The 21,144-nt window shown below is 36.9% G+C and overlaps 1 protein-coding gene across 5 annotated transcripts in view; it reads left to right on the top strand.

Annotated features, from left to right (window-relative positions):
- The window catches only part of SLC36A4 (solute carrier family 36 member 4), a 66,615-nt gene that overhangs the window by 9,561 nt on the left and 35,910 nt on the right, over positions 1-21,144 (top strand). For 4 of the 5 annotated variants that reach the window (XM_003415584.4, XM_010595381.3, XM_064288822.1 and 1 more), the window contains exons 2-7: positions 2-125; positions 3,050-3,140; positions 4,855-4,943; positions 6,162-6,257; positions 8,517-8,601; positions 14,825-15,052. In XM_003415584.4, the coding sequence (XP_003415632.1) occupies positions 2-125; positions 3,050-3,140; positions 4,855-4,943; positions 6,162-6,257; positions 8,517-8,601; positions 14,825-15,052 (713 nt within the window). Of the gene's footprint in view, position 1; positions 126-3,049; positions 3,141-4,853; positions 4,944-6,161; positions 6,258-8,516; positions 8,602-14,824; positions 15,053-21,144 lie in introns of those variants that run through there. The other variant, XM_023554715.2, reaches the window with a different exon arrangement.

Here is a 21,144-nt window from a genome sequence, read left to right as displayed (position 1 = left end):
GATATGGATGTAATGAGACCCTTGATAAATGAGCAGAATTTTGATGGCACATCAGATGAAGAACATGAACAAGAACTCCTGCCTGTTCAGAAGCATTACCAACTTGATGATCAAGAGGGCATTTCGTAAGTGTTACAGTTTTTAAGTCTCCTTTTCTTTTGATTCAGCGTATGCTTTTTTATCGTCTCTGTAGGCAAGGAAGGCACTTTACTAGGTCTTATAGAAGTCACAAAGATGACTAAGACCTAGTCTCTCCCCTCAAGGAATTGATTGTCTCTTCAGGAATAAAGAACAAATTGATCTGAAATTGATTGGACATGCAGTCAGGATGCATTGATAACTACTGGTGATTGGAATGTGAAAGTTGGAAACAAAGAAGAATCAGTAGTTGGAAAATATGGCCTTGGTGATAGAAACAATGCCAGAGAGCGAATGATAGAATTCTGCAAGACCAATGACTTCTTCATTGCAAATACCTTTTTTTCACCAGCATAAATGGAGACTCTACACACGGACCTCACCAGATGGAATACATAGGAATCAAATCGGCTACATCTGTGGAAAGAGGTGATGGAAAAGCTCGATGTCATCAGTCAGAACAAGGCCAGGGACCGACTGTGGAACAGATCATCAGTTGCTCATATACAAGCTCAAGTTGAAACTAATGGAAATCAGAGCAAGTTCACAGGAGCCACAGTATGACCTTGAGTATATCCCACCTGAATTTAGAGACCATCTCAAGAATAGGTTTGACGCGTTGAACGTTAAAGACCAAAGACCAGACGAGTTGTGGAATGACATCAGGGACGTCTATACTTCAAGAAAGCAAGAGGTCATTGAAGACACAGGAAAGAAAGAAAAGACCAAGATAGATATCAGAGGAGACTCTGAAGCTTGCTCTTGAACGTCAGGTAGCTAAAGTAAAGGAAAAAATGATGAAGTAAAAGAACTGAACAGAAGATTTCAAAGGGCTGCTTGAGAAAACAAAATAAGGTGTTATAATGACATGTGCAAAGAGCCGGACATAGAAAACCAAAGGGGAAGAACACGCTTGGTGTTTTTCAAGCTGAAAGAACTGATGAAAAAATTCAAGCCTTGAGTTGCAATAGTGAAGGATTCTATGGGGAGAATATTAAATGGCACAGGAAGCATCAAAAGAAGATGGAAGGAATACACAGAGTCATTAAACCAAGAAGAATTAGTCAACATTCAACCATTTCAAGAGGTAGCATATGATCAGGAACCAATGGTGCTAAGGGAGGAAGCCCAAGCTGCACTGAAGGCAGTGGCAAAGAACAAGGTTTCAGGAATTGACAGAATATCAATTGAGATGTTTCAACAAACGGATGCAGCTCTGGAGGTGCTCACTTGTCTATGCCAAGAAATTTGGAAAACAGCTACCTGGCCAAATGACTGGAAGAGATCAATATATTTATGTCTATTCCCAAGAAAGGTGGTCCAACTGAATGCAGAAATTATCGAACAATATCATTAATAACACATGCAAGCAAAATTTTGCTGAAGATCATTCAAAAGCGGCTGCAGCAGTGTATCAACAGAGAACTGCCAGAAATTCAGGCCAGATTCAGAAGAGGACGTGGAACCAGGGATATATATCATTGCTGATGTCAGATGGATCCTGGCTGAAAGCAGAGAATACCAGAAGGATGTTTACGTGTGTTTTATTGACTGTGCAAAGGCATTCAGCTGTGTGGACATAACACATTATGGATAACATTGCGAAGAGTGGGAATTCCATTCACTTAATTGTGCTCAGATCAAGAGGTAGTTGTTCGGACAGAACAGGGAGATACTGAGTGGTTTAAAGTCAGGAAAGGCATGTGTCAGGGTTGTATCATTTCACCATACCAATTCAGTCTGTATGCTGAGCAAATAATCTGAAAAGTTGGGCTATATGAAGAAAAACGGGGTATCAGGATTGGAGGAAGACACATTAAGAACCTGTGTTATGCAGATGAGACAGCCTTGCTTGTTGAAAGTGAAAATAAAGATCAAAGACCACAGCCTTCAGTATGGGTTACACATCAACATAAAGAAAACAAAAATTCTCTCAACTGGACCAATAAGCAACATCATGATAAACGGAGAAAAGATTGAAGTTGTCAAGGATTTCATTTTACTTGGATCCACAATCAACATCCATGGAAGCAGCAGTCAAGAAATCAAACGATGCATTGCATTGGGCAAACCTGCTGCAAAGGACCTCTTTAAAGTGTTGAAAAGCAAAGCTGTCACCTTGAAGACTAAGTTGCACCTGATCGAAGCCATGGCATTTTCAATCTCATCATATGCATGACATTTTTGTCATAATTAATAGGTTTGAATGAGTCCTTAACTAATAGTAAACTAATGATTAAGGAAAAATGCTAAGTTTAATTGATCAAAATTGTATATATTGAAAACAGATTTTAGGCCAGCATTTTGTTTTGTAAGTTTAAATGTTGTGGTATTCAAGAGACCTCCTTCAGATGCCTCCTGGAAACTTTTCTTAGGTCATACGTTTTGGGGAGTTCATGATGTCAAAAAATTAATTAGTATTTATCTTAATGATACATATACTTTTCAAACTTGTGTTTTTTCTTTTAATTAATTTCATCTGAGTTTGATAATCATGGAGCATATATGTTTAGTACCTTGATTACATAGGCAGTATCATTCAATAATTCACTTAGCAGCCTAACTCTATGTAATCATTCAGCATTGTTCTGAAATGACGCTGTAGTGCATATAAATTTTAGCACAAAATATCTTATGAGAAAATTGCTTTATCTTTATTAATTTACTGTGCACAAAACACTTTTACTTAAATATCTCAGTGATCTTTCTGGGAACCCTATATATCCTACTATTAAATGGCAAAGATAGAACTTGAAGCAAGTACGACTTCCGAACTAGTGGTCAAATGGAAATGTTACTTGGTTGCTTGCCTAGATGAATTTCCATTTCCTTTCTGATGCTAAAATCATAGTCATGTGATTTTAATAGATTTTATTCTAATATGTTTAAGTCTTAAAACTTTACTTTTCAGGTTTGTACAAACTCTTATGCATCTTCTTAAAGGAAATATTGGAACTGGACTTTTAGGACTTCCATTGGCAATAAAAAACGCAGGCATAGTGGTAAGACTTCTTTTTGTAATCTCCAGTTATTATGCAGTAATCAGTCTAATTTACAGCAGACAGCCTAATTTACAAGCTAACATCTGTCCTAACTTTAGCTATTTCTCCGAATAAAACTTGGTCAGATGACAGCTAAAGGATCATTCAGCTGCTGTGTTTTAAAATTATGCAAACTATGATAATGATGTCTAACAAAAAATGAGAATCAATTATATCTTTCCGTTTTATTTAATTAAACACTAATGTGTAGTATTTGAGAAAAGAAAACCCTAAAACAATGTTTGATTTTCCCAGGTATAACGCAGTGCTGTCGAGTTGATTCCGACTCATAGCAACCCTATAGGACAGAGTAGAAACTGCCCCGTATACTTATATCTTATTTTAGATTTTCAGGGACTCAAAAAATGTATTCATTTCAGCAAAGACAGTTATAACCAAAACCAAACCAAACTTGTTGCCACCTAGTCAATTCCAACTCATGGTGACCCCTTGCATTACAGAGTAGAACTGCTCCATAGGGTTTTCTTGGCTGTAATCGTAATGGAAGCAGATCACCAGGCCTTTCTTCCAAGGTATCATTAAACTCCAAAACCCATTGCCATCGAGTCGATTCCGACTCATAGCAACCATCGGGTGGCTTCAAACTGCCAACCTTTAGGACCATTGTCCTGTGTAAACTATTGGCACCACCTAGGGACTGTAAATACACCTAGAGAAAACATTGTTCATATTGGGAAATGTTATAGTTTTTAAACATAATAAGATATGTGGTTTTCAGATTCAATGAATAATAGTTTTAAAAAGGGTAGTAATATCTTCTAAAGACAAATATTTAAAGCATAATTAAAACCAGTTATTGTAATCACTTAATAAGTAAAGGAGAGAATTCACTTATAGAATAATGAAATTATACTTGGCCTTTTCTTAATTGAAAAATTTTCTAACTAAACAATTCTAACTGTCATCTTTCTCTACATTTCACTATTCTCTCCACCCTAATTTAGAACAACTTAAAATTTTACATTTATAAAAATAAACTTCGGCAGTTTTTGGATGTATCTTGATAATCCAGTCATTACTTCAGTTTTAGTAAATAAGTACTTGACATTTTTGAGTAAATAAATATTTTGAAGTTTTTTATGTGTCACTTTTTTAAGTAGTTCTTTTTTAATATAAAATGTTGGCATATATTTAAGCTTAATGAGACCGGAAACTGTGATTGCCTTGTTGACCTCTTCTGTTTACTTCCAAGCACCGTTTGTTGCATGTAGTAAGTTCCTAACAAACCGCCTGTGGAAGAGTAGGTTGCCCACAATCCCAGTTTGATATAGTGCTCATGAGTAATTTAGAATGATGATTTACGGTTGCATATAATTATAATGATGTGATACTGGTAGTCATAGACTTGCCATCTGATGGTAAATAAAATGTTGTTTGTATCCTACTTTGTTGCATATGTGTACTCTGTGTTCTATAGGTTTGGGTGGCCAAGTTGATTATATCAAATCCTTGTTGGTTTTCTTAAATATTACATGAAATTTTTCCTGTATTTGAATTTATTAATCTTATTTTATGCAAATAACTTCAAACATTTTGTTCAACAAATATTAATCACTGCACATGAGTAGTTTGTCATCTCATTGCTTATAAGGCAACTGAATGTTTGTAAAACTTAAATATTTGACCTTTATATTGTAAATTTTCTTCCTCACAGCTTGGACCAATCAGCCTTGTGTTTATAGGAATTATTTCTGTTCACTGTATGCACATATTGGTACGTTGCAGTCACTTTCTATGTCAGAGGTAAATGTGGATTTGTTAAGCCTATTTACTTAAAGCTATGTATTTAAAGCATCAGATAGTCTTATATTTCTACTGTGCTTTACAAGTAGAAGTTGTATTTCCTGTAATCTATTACGTAAAAACAAGTCTAAGATAATATATGTGGGAAGGAGAGTACTTCCTATGATTTAAATCTACTCAGTCTACCTCCTTTTAAGATACAGCCTTATTAGTAAAGTGGAGTAGTTTATTTATTGTAAGTGAAAAAAGTCAGGAAAGGTATAGTGAGATACGGAGACAGCAGTGTGACTTTTAATTTGTCAGTAGTTCAGTTTTGGGCTACCCTATATATAATGCCGGAACCCTGGTGGCGTAGTAGTTAAGTGCTATGGCTGCTAACCAAAGGGTCGGTAGTTCAAATCCACCAGGTGCTCCTTGGAAACTCTGTGGGGCAGTTCTGCTCTGTCCTGTAGGGTCGCTACGAGTCGGAATCGACTCGACGCCACTGGGTTTGGTTTTTTTGGTATACATAATGCAGTTGATGCTCTTTGATGTATGTGTTAATAGACAGTAAATAAAATAATATTCTTGTTTCTTATGTGTCATGACTTGCTTTTACTGGACAATGGACCAACTTAGTGTGTGTGTTAAGTATTGACTATTGTAGTAGACCAGTGTTCTAAATGTGGCTTTTTTAAAAATTTAAATGCCCTTAAAGCTTGGGCAAGTCATTTATGATCTTCAAATAGCAATACGTATTTGAGAAAAATAAAAATAGAGAATGGGGAAATAATACCTATTTCCTGGAACTATTTTGAGGATTAAATGAGATAGTTTATGTGACAGTATTTTGTAAAGCCCTCTACAGATATATTATTAAATCATGCTCTTCTAGAAACTGAATAATTTAAACAGGAACAGTGTAGTTGGTGCTTTTATGTAACTGAAATATTTAAATCAGTGAACCACAAATACAAGGTTACATGAAGTCTGTAAATACAAAAACTTTAACAGTCAGTAAAAACTAGTATGTTGGTAGAAAGAACAGATACACAATTTACAAATTTCATGAAATGTGCTTTAGGAGACAGAATTTATGTAAATCTTGTAATCTTGAAAACTTTATTGCATACCCCCGCATTCATTCATTAATTCTCATTTGTTTGATGTTCTTTTTAAGGAATGGTTTAATGACCTAAATTAAAATTTTTCTTTGATACGTGTGTCATTAAATTACAGGTTTAAAAAATCAACATTAGGTTATAGTGACACTGTGAGTTTTGCTATGGAAGTGAGCCCATGGGGTTGTCTTCAGAAGCAAGCTGCATGGGGAAGGTAAGTACTTGTTATGCTATGAATGTCTATCTGGGTTGTCAAGATTATATTAATTTTCAAGTATTTTAATCTGACAGGGATAGAAGTACGATAGACTTGGGGGAGTAAACACAAATAATCTTTATGGTTAGGCAAGTTAAAATACCTTTACCAATTTCCAGTCAAATTATCATTTTGTTTTGGTTTTATTTGTTAATGAAAAAAGTCAGGAAATGAGACATAATGCTCATGTTACAGGATTATTATGGTAGAGTAAATGATATTTATAAAGTATCTAGTCACCTTATGACATAGTAAGCAAACCAAACCCATTGCCATCGAGTGGATTCTGACTCATAGTAACCCTATAGGACAGAGCAGAACTGCCCCCATAGAGTTTCCAAGGATTAGCTGGTGGATTCGAACTGGCAACCTTTTGCTCTTAACCACCGCACCACCAGGGCTCCATTATAACATAAGGTTAAATATTTTTTTTAAATAAAGGGAAAAAAGCAGGAAAGATGCTGTGATCTCATTATTTCAGATAAAGTTATAGTGTTTAGCTGCATACTTATAGGACATCTGAGGTATAGCTATATTTCTGCATAAGTCTATTTTATTATCATATTGTTTAAATATAACTCTCTATCATTGGTGGACATGGCTAATGAAAGTCAGGTGAACACTCAAACCCATTGCCATCAAGTCGATTCCAACTCACGGTGACCCTAAAGGACAGAGTAGAACTGCTCCGTAGGGTTTCCTTGGCTGTAAATCTTTATAGAAGCAGATTGCCACATCTTTTCTCTTGAGGAGCAGCTGGTGGGTTCCAACCGCTGACCTTTTGGTTAGCAGCTGAGCACTTTAACCACTGCCCCACCAGGGCCCATCTCAGGTGAACACAGGATTGGAAAAATAAGGAAGCATAGGCAATCAACGAAATGTTAACTGTGGTTCAAATCATACGTGCTGTGGGAATTGAAAAAGAGAAAGAACAGTGTGAGTAGAGTAATATATCATTAAATATTGCCTTTATTTTATTTTATTTTTTATGGAGATTTTTAGGAAGTGAGATTTGTTTATAAATTGCTCAAAGTGCCTGATAGTCCGAGTATGAGAAAGAAGGAAACAGGGCCTAATATCTTAGAGACTTGCCCCCAGAACCCAGAACTTCACTGGGTCCCTTTCTGTGCCTCGGTCTAAAGACAGCTTTGTCTATTTTTTCTATCAAGGAGAATGGCTTTCAGATAGAAATGGCTGAATGATTGTTGGTAGGACACTAAAATCAAAGGTGGATGAAGAAATAGTAAGAGAATCCTTAAATGTCATTTATCAGATAGAAGAGACTTGAGTTCATTTCAGGGTACCAAGATAACTTACAAAAGAGATCCCTAAAGAATTATGGAGAATGGTAGAGTTATGGCAATAATGAGAATGAAGCAAGGCCCTTCCAGTTTCAGAAGGAGAATCCATAGATTTTTGTAGACTAGATTGTTTGACAGCTTGACATTAATGGTCAGGCAAGAGATTAGAATGAATTAGTAAATGCATGCTGTCGTAGTCACTCATTGTCCCCAGAACAAAATGGAGACATCTGGGCTATATATTAGTAACATGGGGGCAAATTTGTAACTTATTTAACTACCATACCTAAAAAAAATGCTAATTTGAGTGATGTCTCTGGTTATATCTCTGCCCTTTTCCCCTACATTATTTTATGTAGCTTGAATTTTTTAGAGTATCTCATTAAAAAATAACAGAAAAAAGTTACTGAAGAAGTCTCTGGTGGCTAAGGCCATGCCTCTAGCTCTCTCCCGTTCCATATTTTTATTAGTAATTTGGATACTAGAGAGCATGCTCATCATATTTGCAAATGGCATGAAGCTTGAGGGATGGGAGATGCGCTGTGTTGATCTGAAAGAAGCTTTGAAAAGTGGGAGAAATGAGCTTAATCTAAAAGGTGAAATGTTTTTATGAAACCATTTTATAAGCATATACATATTTATGGCTCGACTATTGAATTTCAAAAACAGATAATGATGGAAAAATCTTGGCTTTTTAACTGAACAGACCATGCTTTTGCTCTGTAATAATTCTAGTGATATACTGATCATAAATGTAGACCTTTGTAGAAAATAGATATTTTAAATGTTTCTTATTTTAAGGAAATAAAAAGGATGTCCACCATTGTAAAATGTTTTTAAACTGTTAATGAGAGAAATAAAATACACTGACGTGTCAGCAGCTGTTATTGATGCATATTATGGGTATCTTTTCCAGGAGTGTGGTTGACTTTTTTCTGGTGATAACGCAGCTGGGATTCTGTAGCGTGTATATTGTCTTCTTAGCTGAAAATGTGAAGCAAGTGAGTATTTTTCCCAGTTACTGGAATTCTTTTCTTCTCATGTCCTGGCTGTGGCATCCTGTTTCCTCCATGGAAGCCGTGCTTGAATATGAAAATATGCTCCTTTTATAAATGATGTTCCTTTGTGGACTTCCTTTTCGTCTTCTCTTTTCCAAGTTGAATTTCTGCTATTATTGTAGATTTTACTGTTCTTGCCATAGTATCAGTAACTCTTGGTCACTTAGATCAGAACAGGACATAATTTACTGATTCCTAGCTACTCGAAATTTAGATCTCACAAGCATATGCACAGAAGTTTTGGGAGCATATTCTTTCCATCAGTGTCCTATAAAGAAATACATAAGGCTTCAGCCAGCAGCCTAAAAAGTGAAGTAAAGAAGTGGGCATCACTAAAATCGACTAATTATTGCCATTGTCTAAAAAAGATACTATGTCCAACAGTATACAGTTGCCTGTGATTCTCTACATTACGGTGGTTTGCTTTAAGAGGAAGCGGTTTGTCATCTTGATAGAGACTATGTGGACAAACAGACAGAGCACTGAAATCAGAGCTTCTCCTATCAAAATAATGCCAAAGCACCTTTTTTTGGTAACTGGTAGATTGTTTTTATTATTCCTAAGTTACCCTCTGATTTTCTTTAATGATTGTTTTTAACGATAAAAAAAAAAAAGATAGCATTTATTAATTATCCACATGTGCGTGGTGCAATAGTAAACATATATAGTGAAATATAGTACTTGTATTTTCATGGAAAATAGTGATGTGAATATATTTTCTAAAGAACCTATATTGTATATAGTTATATGTTTCACTCTTTTTTAAGTATAAAGTATGAATCACTTTATAGTTAGACCAAAGGTTGACAAACTTTTCCTGTAAAGGGTAAGATAGTTATTTTTCAGCTTTGCAGGCCATGTGGTCTCTGATGCAACAACTCAACTCAGCTATAGACAATACATAAATGAATAGGCATAGCTGTATTCCAATAAAGTTTTGTTTGCAAAAATAAGTAGTAGGCTGAATGTGGTTTGTGGGCCATAGTTTAGACTGTCCCCGAATGCTGTATTTGAGCCTAACTCAGATTTTTAATGTTTGAAGACCTCATCTGGGTCAAACCCTCTTTTATAAATTATCGAGTTCTTTTGAAGAGTCATAGCTAGTTAGTAATCAGAGCTCAGATTTCCAGTTAGTGTTCTTTGTAATGTACTATGTCTATTCCCTTAGCACTGTCATCTGGAAAAGTTTTGTTTGTATCTGGAAAAGTTCAACACCCAGCTTAAATGTCATCTGCTGTGTGAAACCTTCCTCAACTTTGTCTTCCACCCCTTCTTTCGTCATCCCTTCCCAGAACCTATTGATTCTTCTTCTCTACCAGTTTTTAAAATAGTACATCATACTTGATTAGCCTTAATTTACAAGTTAATTTTCACCACTAGACCGCAAGCCCCACAAGGGAAATGATGACCAGATCTGTTGTAATCACTTAGCGTCTAAGAGTGCCTGGCTTATTGTATTATAGGTACTCAGTATGGTTATTGAATTGGAAGGGAAACAGATTCATTGGACAGGGAGGGATTATGTCTTTTTAGCATCTTTAGTTCTTGGACTTAGTACTGAACCTGGTTTATTGAGCACCTGCTCAATTAATTTTATCGGAATGGGTTTAACCCTTCTGCTTGATTTCTCGTCTGCCACTTTGCTTGTTGCTTCCATCCTTGTTCACTTTTCTCGCATTTTCTCGCTCAGTCCTTGTCTGTCAGCCACTACATGATTGCTTTAGCTTGTATAGCTGTTTCCCCTTGCTTCTGTAAAAGGTATGGCGTCAGGGGATTAGTTTGTGACTGCTGGCAGTTCTAGTCAGGGAACTCTTAGATGCTGAGAGCCTCAACAAATTGTGTAGTTTCTCCTTCCAGCCTGATTTTCTTTCTTTTTCCAAATATCCTACTTCCAAACTATTTCTCCTTCCCTCTATTTTCCTAGATGTTTGCAAACAATTAAAATCTTATATAAGCTTTTCTGGAAGAAAAATCTTTAAACCATTGCCGTTTCTTTAGATACAGGTGTTTCCGCAAACACAGTGTTAGTATAGAATATAGCAAAAGACTGTAGTGAGAGTAAGCAGAGATGAGAGAAGCAGAAGAGATAGAAAAGGGGACACTATTGGCAGTTAGAGTTAATTAGAGTCCTGTTTATGCTTTTTTGTTTAGCACAATAAAGCTTCGGTGCTTTCATTAGCATTACCCATTATAGATGATGTGCTATTGATACCACAGAAGTTACTTGTGTTTAATCCCACAAGTAGCGTGTTCCTGGGACTTTTATCTCATTTAAGAGGCAAGAGACAAGACAGCATTTTATGTCAATTACATAGAATATAATGGAAATGAATGCTGTATCTTTTTTATTCTTTCCTAAGAGAACTACTGATAAGCCTCTGAATTTATGAATGATGCCAATGATGCCTTATAATCTTATATTTATATAGCTATGACATATATCATTTAATCTTTACAACTACTCTGTGAGGTACCATGCCCATTTTATGAATGAGGAAACTATGAGTCTCACAAAGCAGGAGTAATGTGTTGTCCTGAGGCATGTAGAATTGAACGGAAACCGGGGTCTCTGATACAGCTGCCACCCAGTGTGTTGATTGTTCATCTTTAGACAAGATGTTGTCTTACTTTAGTCGTATGTGTATGTGACATATGTGGAGTAGATAAAATGGATAAAAGAAATGTCTGTAAGCTTAGGTTTGGTAATTTTTCCTATGAAATATTATCAGCTCCTTCCAGAGTTTAAAGGAAAAGTTTAACTCATTTGCATATATCCTGAGACAATCAGGTAGAAAAAGTGACTCTCTGGGAGGTAAGGAGAATGCCTACTGGAGATAGAAAGATCAAAGTCCTTTTGAGGCATAAAAAGCAACATAGAAAAAGACATGCAGTTCAGGCTTAAGAAAATAGTTCAAAACAAGGGTGAACACATCACCTGGGCAGATGAACACATCACTGGGCATAGAAGACAGATGGTCACTGAAGCTATGTAAGATCAGAGATTTTCACACTCTTTACAAAGGTGTTCTTTTACATTTCTTAGCAGTATATAGTAGTAGACACTCTGGTTTATTCAACCATACCAGCTACTGCTATGGCTACAGTTAAAAATGTAACCATCTTAATCTGCATGAGATCAAAAGTGCAGTATTTCATCAACCCAAAGAATTAAGGGTCTAGTTGCCATGCAGATGTGAAATCCTTCTGCTTTATAACTTCCACGTGGTTTTTCTTGGTTTCATTAAGCCATTACGGGCGAATGCTAGGGAAAATAAAACAAAAAAAAAAACTAAGTCCGTTGTGTCAAGTTGATTTGGACTCATAGTGACCGTATAGGACAGAGTAGAACTGCCCCATATGGTTTCCAAGGAGTACTTGTGGATTCGAACTGCTGACCTTTTGGTTAGCAGCTGTAACTCTTAACCACTTGAGCCATCAGGGTTTCCTCTAGAGAAAATAGAACCTAGTATTTCCCTGTGATTGTAGTCCATCTTGATTCTAGTATTTCCTCTCGTTGTTCTAATCAAAGCTACTCTATAAAATTCCAGCTAAATAAAATCGTGTACCTAGGTATGGGAAGGGATATTACATTAAGAGAAAAAAAAAGTGCAGTGACATCAAAGCCATGGAATTTCAGATGATCTGAGTTTAAATCCCTGCTCTGGCAATTTTAACTTAAACATTGGGCAAGACCTTCTTAACCCTGGTCATGCTTCAGTTTCCTTATTTGTAAAATGGGAATAATAACAAATCTCCCCTAAGTCCTCATAAATGAATTGTAAGGTTCAGCTGACCAAAAGTTTGTGAAAGCCTTTGTAAAATGTAAAACAGCCTACGAATGCAGGCTACTACGACTTTAATTTTGCATTTAGCTTTGCTAGAGAACATAATTTGCCTTTGGAATTACAACGATTAAATTACTGAATCATTGAAAAGTAAATAAGTAGTGGATTTGAGTAAGTTTGAGCTCTGAGTGCAAACAACTGAATTTAGTAATTTTATTTTATAATATTTATTTCAGTGTTTTACATTTTGGTAAACATGTGAGATCATAGAAATCCTATTAGATAGCCAATCTCTGTCTCTAGAGGGCACCAAGGACTCAAATGTTTACCTGAATCTTGCACTAGGTATGTATCTACATTTTTATCTTATTTTACTTTTGAATCCTGAGAATTTTTATAAACACCTTTCTGTCAAGGAATGCGAAAATACTATGATATATTTATGATAGAATTAATATTAAATTTCCAAGCACCTGGCAATTTGGCTATTTTTTAAAAAAAATTGGTACATAACTGCTTTTCTTCTTGCCAGGATCCTTGTTAGAGCTCAACTTTGATCATTATCAAATTTAATTATTGGTAGATACTGCTTTGATCAGAAATTCTTAGCTGTAAATAATTTGGTTACTGAGAAATTGGGCCAGCAAAATAAAATGTGTTCTTAAAAGCCAAGAGATATAAATTACCAATTTCTATTTCAAATAACAGAAAATAAAATTTGAAATTTTGATGGCCAGTTACAAGATAAATGTGGGCTATGTGGTTTTTAAGTGGTACAGGGTATAGCTTAAGAGTTTGTGAGTCCAGTATGAGTTATAAATTGCCTGTTGTTAGGTGCCTTCGAGTTGCTTCCGACTAATAGCAACCCTTTGTACAACAGAATGAAATATAGCCTGGTCCTGCACCATTCTCAAAATAATTTGTTATGCTTGAGCCCATTGTTGAAGCCACTGTGTTGATCCGTCTCATCGAGGGGCTTCCTCTTTTTCGCTGCCCCCTTCTTTCCCAAGCATGACGTCTTATATATTGCCTGTGTAGCTTAAAACGCATAGATATATTCCCTGCCACCTAAGATGATGTGTATATTTGTAGTAGCACTAGTATTGCTTACACTTAATTTTAAGTTTAAAATTAAAGTAAAAAAAAAAAAACAACTTGAATTGTTTATCAATCAGAATTTTGTTTTAAGCTTCTCATTTGTTGGCCCCTTAGTACTTAATTTGGGGTTAGTACTTAATTTAATACATTTAGAGAGCTGCCAAAGAGGCGGCCAGGTGGCTACTTGAACAAGGTCCCCCTTTCAGGGATAATGTATAGCTGTTACAAGCTAGTTTCTGGAAGCTCATACTTGGGTTTGAATCCTAGAACAACCACTTACTGGCTTGATATTATCCAAGTTATTTACCCTGTCTAAGCCTCAGTTTCCTCAGTTATAAATTGAAATTGATACTACCACCTACCTCAGAGAGTCATTTTTAGGATTAAATGAGATGTTGTATGTACGGCATTTAGTGCAGTATCTGGCACATAGAAAGTGCTAAAAAAATGCTACCTGTTATTATTATGGGGTCTGGTTCGTAGAAATTTATGTGTCCAGAAACTCAATAATGTCAGTGTATTCAAAAGAGGCTTAGGTGTTTGGGGAAAAATAGGTTTTCACTGGTACTCAAATTATAGCATGATTTGCTTTTGTTCTCTTTTGATAATTGAAAATTGGGGTATAGAAGTGGCTAAATAAGTCTTAAGTAAAACTGATTTATCGTGTAGGGGTGTTTTGCTCTAGCAAAAATTTATCTACTGTCTAGCATATAACCATACCTGAACTTAGTGGATTCTTAGTAAATATTTATTGTTCATGATGATAATTTATTAAAAAGTTGCTCTATAAAATATATTTAAAGTTAGGCTATGACTTTTCGATTTTATTTTGAATACAGTACATTTCTAAGAGGTACTTAGAGCTTGTTTCTTAATCTCAAGAAAATAATTAAAGTAGAATACCCAGTTGCCACTCTAGGTAAGTATGCTCCCAATTTTAATGACTTCAAGAGCGGTTTGAGTCTTTGCAGGGGTCATGAGCATGATGGATAGTCATAAAACTTAAAAATAAATTAGTAGATCCATCTTCTTATTTTTCTAATGAACTTTATTTTCACAGCATAAAATAATTTGTTTTGCAAAGAAGATTATCCTATTTTAATTATCTTTATATTTGATACATGTTTCTAGAAAGCCAGAGAATTTTGGAAAAATATAAATATTTTATTTTGAGTGCAAAATATATCATAGGAATTTATCATGCAGCATATAGATCATAATATTCCTTGTAACTTGATGAAAGTTTTTTCCTTCTTCCTTACTCTCTCAATATTCCCATGTAGGTTCATGAAGGATTTCTGGAGAGTAGCGTGTTTGTTTCAAATAGTACCAATGCATCAAATTCATGTGAGAGAAGAAGTGTTGACCTGAGGATATATATGCTTTGCTTTCTTCCATTTATAATTCTTTTGGTCTTCATTCGTGACCTAAAGAATCTCTTTGTGCTTTCATTCCTTGCCAACATTTCCATGGCTGTCAGTCTTGTGATAATTTACCAATATGTGATTAGGGTAAGTATAACATGTTTTGAACTGAGAATCATATATTTCTTATATTAGTAAAAATTTTTATTTGCTTTGGAGGTAAAAGCAATGATATATAAAGATCTCTACTTGATATGTGGCACATAGTAATGAATCAGTAACTGTTGGTTTCCTTTTTGGGTATACGGCTTAAATGGAAGATTGTGTGACAGAGAGATTGAAAGCACAGGCTTTGTAGTTAGATCTGGTTTTGAATCTTGGTAAGTATGCTGCTGGGCTTTGTGACAGTGCTTCAGAAAATAGTAATACCTTCCCTGTTAGAGTTGTAAGATTTAGGATCGGGCTCTTAGTACAATGACTAACAATAAACAATGAATTCATTAAATGTTTTGTATCTTTAAGATTTGAACCATTCATGAGAGATGGGTGTAATAGGTATCATTCCATAATTTTCTTTCACTTCTGTATACTTTATTTGCTGCCACCACTTCAATCCACTGCCACTACACAATTTGTAACCCCTTTATCTGAAGTATGCAATAACCTCAACTGATTTCATTGTCCATAGTCTTGGGGTTCTTAACATAGTTTCATTAGAAGAATCTGCTGGTGGGGTTCAGGTGCTCTGCAAATCCCTTAAACTCATTCGCAAGGTTTAATGTTTCTGTATGTATATACGCATTTTTCTTCTGCTGAGCAGCGGTATAGCTTTCATCCTTTCAAGGGGCCAGTGACCAAAAAAAGGTTGAGAATTGCTGTTCTATTCTCTCCTGATCCAATCCATCTTATATACGACTGCTAAAGTGATTGTTATAAAATCTCCATTAGGAATTCATTACAAACGTTCTTTGGTGGACCTTTGGTTCACCACCCACCCCGCCCCCCGCCGCCTGAATTCCAAAGCCTGTAGTCTTTCTCGTGTGGCACGTACTTTTTGTTTTTTATTAAGAAAAGTTGGTAGCTTTGAAGTTAGATATACTTAGATTTGAATACCAGCTCCATCACTTATTAGCTTTTTACCTTGGGCATATTATATAACCTCTAAAGTTCAATTTACTCATCTGTAAAATGAGAATAATAAAAAACCCAAAGCCATTGCCATCGAATCAGTTCTGACTCATAGCGACCTTATAGGACAGAGTAGAACTGTCCCACGGGGTTTTCAAGGAGCGGCTGGTGTATTAGAAATGCTGATCTTGTTGGTTTGCAGCGAACGCTTAACCACTGCACCTGCAGGGGTCATTATTAATAACTAACTTGCAAGGTTGTCATGAGGGTTAAATAAAATAAAGGGTGTATAACGTTTCCAGTGGGTCATGAATTGTGGGAAAGTTCTATGCAGTATGAATTATAGTATCTTGATATTTTCTTCTTTAAGACAAAATACAGAATCTTTAGGGATAGTAGGATGGTCAAACAACAGGAAAAGCTATGGCTTTACCTAATGGGTCCTACAGCACCAGTTTAAACAGATAACGCCTTGCAAGAGTTGAGAAACAATTGAATTTTTACCACTGCTTTTTATTGTTCTTGGGGGTCACCATTCTGGAAGAATCTCCATTACATTATCCACAAGTCTATTTAAGGAAATATTTGTAATCATTGGGCCTTCTGGCTCTTAAACCAAGCTCAGATCAGCAAGGTCACGTTCCTGTCATGGGGAACGTCCAGGTGTCTCTGAATAATACCTCTGCCTCTAGTTCTCCCTTATTCCAGGAGCCTGTGTGCACACGGTATGTGAATAATTCAGTGCATCTTCAATTCTAAAAAATGTTAACCTCTACTGTTGCTATCGCTGCAGCTATTATATTGTTATAATCAGCATCTTCCCTAGTGAATTATAACTTCTTTGATAGAGGTAGTATCTCTTTTTGGTGCTTTACATGTAGTAGAGATTCAGTATTTGTCTATGATTATGGTATTTTTAGTATGATTCATTTTTAGTACACTTGTTGCTTTGGGGTCAAAACAAAATGACATTTGAACTTAATACTATTAAAGTGTGAAATAAAACATTTAAAATTACATATATGGAATTATACAAAATACATATAACAGCTGAGCGTTTTAATGTGTGCAGTTAATTTGGCCGACCCTTAGCAGTTAACTTGGTAAAATAACCTGCCTCTGCAGGGGTAAGTATTATGACGGTTAAGTGAAATGATCGGGTAACCGTCCTTATTACGTCCCACTAGATTATCGTTATTGTTTTGAGTAAATTTCTTAGATTGTGCTTTATTATTATAAAAAAAGTTACTAAGGAGACTTATTTTTAATTTAGCAATAAAAAGGATGATAACATTTAAATGTGAAGGACCCTTAAAGTTTATTTTTTTAAAAAGTCAATTCAGTATTTCCATCAGTTGAATAATTTCAGAGGATGCTTTTTTTTTCATTTATGATTAATAGTCAATTGGTTGTTACAGTGAACATTCAGTATTAGGTTTTTTACATTACATTCAACCTCGTTGTCAACTCATTGTTAACTAATGAAACAAATTTAAGTAACAGAAATCCTCTTGGAATTAAAAATCCATTCTTTAGTACATCTACCAAAAAAAAAAAAAAAGACCAAACCCATTGCTGTCGAGTCAATTCCAACTCATAGTCACCCTGTAGGACAGAGTAGAACCGTCCCCTTAGGGTTTCCAAGGAGTGGCTGATGAATTCGAGTCAATTCCAACTCATAGTCACCCTGTAGGACAGAGTAGAACCGTACCCTTAGGGTTTCCAAGGAGTGGCTGATGAATTTGAGTCAATTCCAACTCATAGTCACCCTGTAGGACAGAGTAGAACTGTCCCCTTAGGGTTTCCAGGGAGTGGCTGATGAATTCGAGTCAATTCCAACTCATAGTCACCCTGTAGGACAGAGTAGAACTGTCCCCTTAGGGTTTCCAGGGAGTGGCTGATGAATTCGAGTCAATTCCAACTCATAGTCACCCTGTAGGACAGAGTAGAACCGTGCCCTTAGGGTTTCCAAGGAGTGGCTGATGAATTCGAGTCAATTCCAACTCATAGTCACCCTGTAGGACAGAGTAGAACTGTCCCCTTAGGGTTTCCAAGGAGTGGCTGATGAATTCGAGTCAATTCCAACTCATAGTCACCCTGTAGGATAGAGTAGAACTGTCCCCTTAGGGTTTCCAAGGAGTGGCTGATGAATTCGAGTCAATTCCAACTCATAGTCACCCTGAGGGACAGAGTAGAACTGTCCCCTTAGGGTTTCCAGGGAGTGGCTGATGAATTCGAGTCAATTCCAACTCATAGTCACCCTGTAGGACAGAGTAGAACCGTCCCCTTAGGGTTTCCAAGGAGTGGCTGATGAATTCGAGTCAATTCCAACTCATAGTCACCCTGTAGGACAGAGTAGAACCGTCCCCTTAGGGTTTCCAGGGAGTGGCTGATGAATTCGAGTCAATTCCAACTCATAGTCACCCTGTAGGACAGAGTAGAACCGTCCCCTTAGGGTTTCCAAGGAGTGGCTGATGAATTCGAGTCAATTCCAACTCATAGTCACCCTGTAGGACAGAGTAGAACCGTCCCCTTAGGGTTTCCAGGGAGTGGCTGATGAATTCGAGTCAATTCCAACTCATAGTCACCCTGTAGGACAGAGTAGAACTGTCCCCTTAGGGTTTCCAGGGAGTGGCTGATGAATTCGAGTCAATTCCAACTCATAGTCACCCTGTAGGACAGAGTAGAACCGTCCCCTTAGGGTTTCCAAGGAGTGGCTGATGAATTCGAACTGCCAGCCTTTTGGTTAGCAGCCATAGCTCCTAACCACTGCACCTTAGTATATCTAGTAAGTGTTTTTACATAGATTTTTTTCCCCCGTTTTTCCATTTATTGATTTACTCAGTGATTTATTTATATCAGTATGATTAATGGATATTTGCTTTATTCTGTGAATTATAATTCACTATTATCATTATTCATTTTTTGTTCAAACTGTTCCAGCCTCAGTTATTTAGAGTTTCTTAAGTTGGATATGTCAGTTTTTTGAAGTTAAACCCACTGCCGTCGAGCCGATTCTGACTCATAGCGACCCTACAGGACAGAGTAGAACCGCCCCATAGAGTTTCCAAGGAGCACCTGGTAGATTTGAACCACCAACCTCTTGGTTAGCAGCTGTAGTACTTAACCACTATACCACCAGGGTTTTCTGAGGGTTTTGAAGTTAGCCAACTTTAATCAAGTTTTCATATTTTTAAGAAATTCTGAGATGCCAAGTCCTCTTAATTCTACCTTTATTATTTTTTTTATCTTCCTCTTCAAGTTCCCCCACCCCTTTTTCTAGTTTAGGAGCCCTAGTGGCATAGTGGTTAAGAGCTTGGTTGCTAACTGAGAGGTTGGCAGCTCGAATTTAACAACCCTACAGGGCAGTTCTACTCTGTCTTATAGAGTTGCTATGAGTCAGAATTGACTCGATAGCAGTGGGCTTGGTTTTTTGTTTTGGTGGCACAGTGGTTAAAGTGCTTGGCTGCTAACCAAAAGGGTTGGTGGTTTGAACTCACCAGCAGCTTCGCAAGAAGAAGATGTGGCAGTCTGCTTCCTTAAAGATTTATAGCTTTGGAAACCCTGTGGGGTCACTGTGAATCGGAATCAACTCAGTGGTGGTAGATTTGGCTTTGTTGGTTTGGTTTTCTAATTTAGGCCCCTGCATCTCACCATAGTAGCCTTTGACCAGGAGCTCTGAGTTCATTCTCTGCCTCTGAGCCCACTGACAACAATTAATGATGTCAACAGTTCAGAGAATACTTATTGAGTGCCTACTATGTGCCAGAGATAGGTGAATAATGTATTGGTCCTTATATTTGAGGAAGGAGCAAGAGAGACAGACATGGATGCAGTTAACTTATAATCCATTGCAAGGATGTAGGATGGAGGTGAGGAATGGCTCTGGTAATATACAGGTGGAAGGGACACTTAGCTAATCTGAATGGAGATGGGGTGGGCAGGATGATCAAATAAGGTTTTTCTGGAGTTCATGACACCTTAGCTGAACATGTAAGAGTGGAGCAGAAAAAGAAGTTTCCAGGTAGAGGAAACAGGATTAGCTGAAGCATGAAGTGACATACCATCCTGCTGCTTTTCTTGAATAACAGTTGAGTGTTTTTGAATAAAGGAGCCCTGGTGGTGCAACAGCTAAGTGCTCAGCTGCTAACCAAAAGGTTGGAGGTTTGAATCCTTGCAGCGGCTCTGCAGGAAAAAAGACCTGGCAGTCGGCTCCCATAAAGATTATAGCCTAGAAAACCCTATGGGGGCAGTTCTGCTCTGTCTCTGGGTCGCTATGAGTTGGAATAGACTCGGCAGCACCTAACAACAACATTATTGAATGATCCACTTTAATACCCTTTGCATCCTGACCTGGCTTACGTTTTTAGCCATTTTTCACCATTGATACCCCACCATTTACTGTGCTTCAGATGTTCTAGACCTCTCTACACACCAAATTGTCCTTGTTCTTTTATACTTCAGTTGCTTTGTTTATGCTCTTTATTTGGCCATGAATTCCAATCTCAGTCAGATGAGGCCAAGAATGCAGGATAGTGAGAAAAGTAGGGGCCAGGCTTGGGGTAGCTGGAAAAAGTGGCTGTTGTGGAGCCAGAGATCTTGAATTAGCTGTGCAGTGTTGTGAGTTTGTCCAGAGAGTGAGAGTGGGAACAAGGCCATGAGTCAGGACCAAGTAATCAAAGCCAGAGCCAAGGCATATATACAGAAATAATAAGGATAATGACAACTGTTAGCTCAAAGAGTAAAACACTGAAACCAGGAAGACACATGTAGTAGGGAGCAGCACAGAGTTGTGAGATGGAAAGCCAAAGTGAGGAACTAGGTATCTTAAAGGACTGAAAGAGCAATGCAGATAAAGTGGAGAATGAATTCCTGTTGGACACGAACAGCAGTGTAAGTAACTGCATGGCTCTCAGCTCAGACCTTGAGTATGCTTATGTGTTTCTGGTTGTGGCAGGAACCATACCCCATCTGAACAGCTTGGGATTTGAAGGTGGAAACAGGAATCAGAAGCGCTGGGCTCAGATGGAATGTACTGAACAACAATCAAGGGAAACAAATGCTTTTGGCAGCAAAATTTTAACAGCTTGGCTACATTTGGAGCCCTGGTG

Source organism: Loxodonta africana, chromosome 7 (genome assembly GCF_030014295.1).
Source record: "Loxodonta africana isolate mLoxAfr1 chromosome 7, mLoxAfr1.hap2, whole genome shotgun sequence".
In the NCBI taxonomy this organism is placed as follows: Eukaryota; Metazoa; Chordata; class Mammalia; order Proboscidea; family Elephantidae; genus Loxodonta; species Loxodonta africana.
Note: the sequence above shows the minus strand (reverse complement) of the source record. Positions and strands in the feature narration are given on the sequence as shown.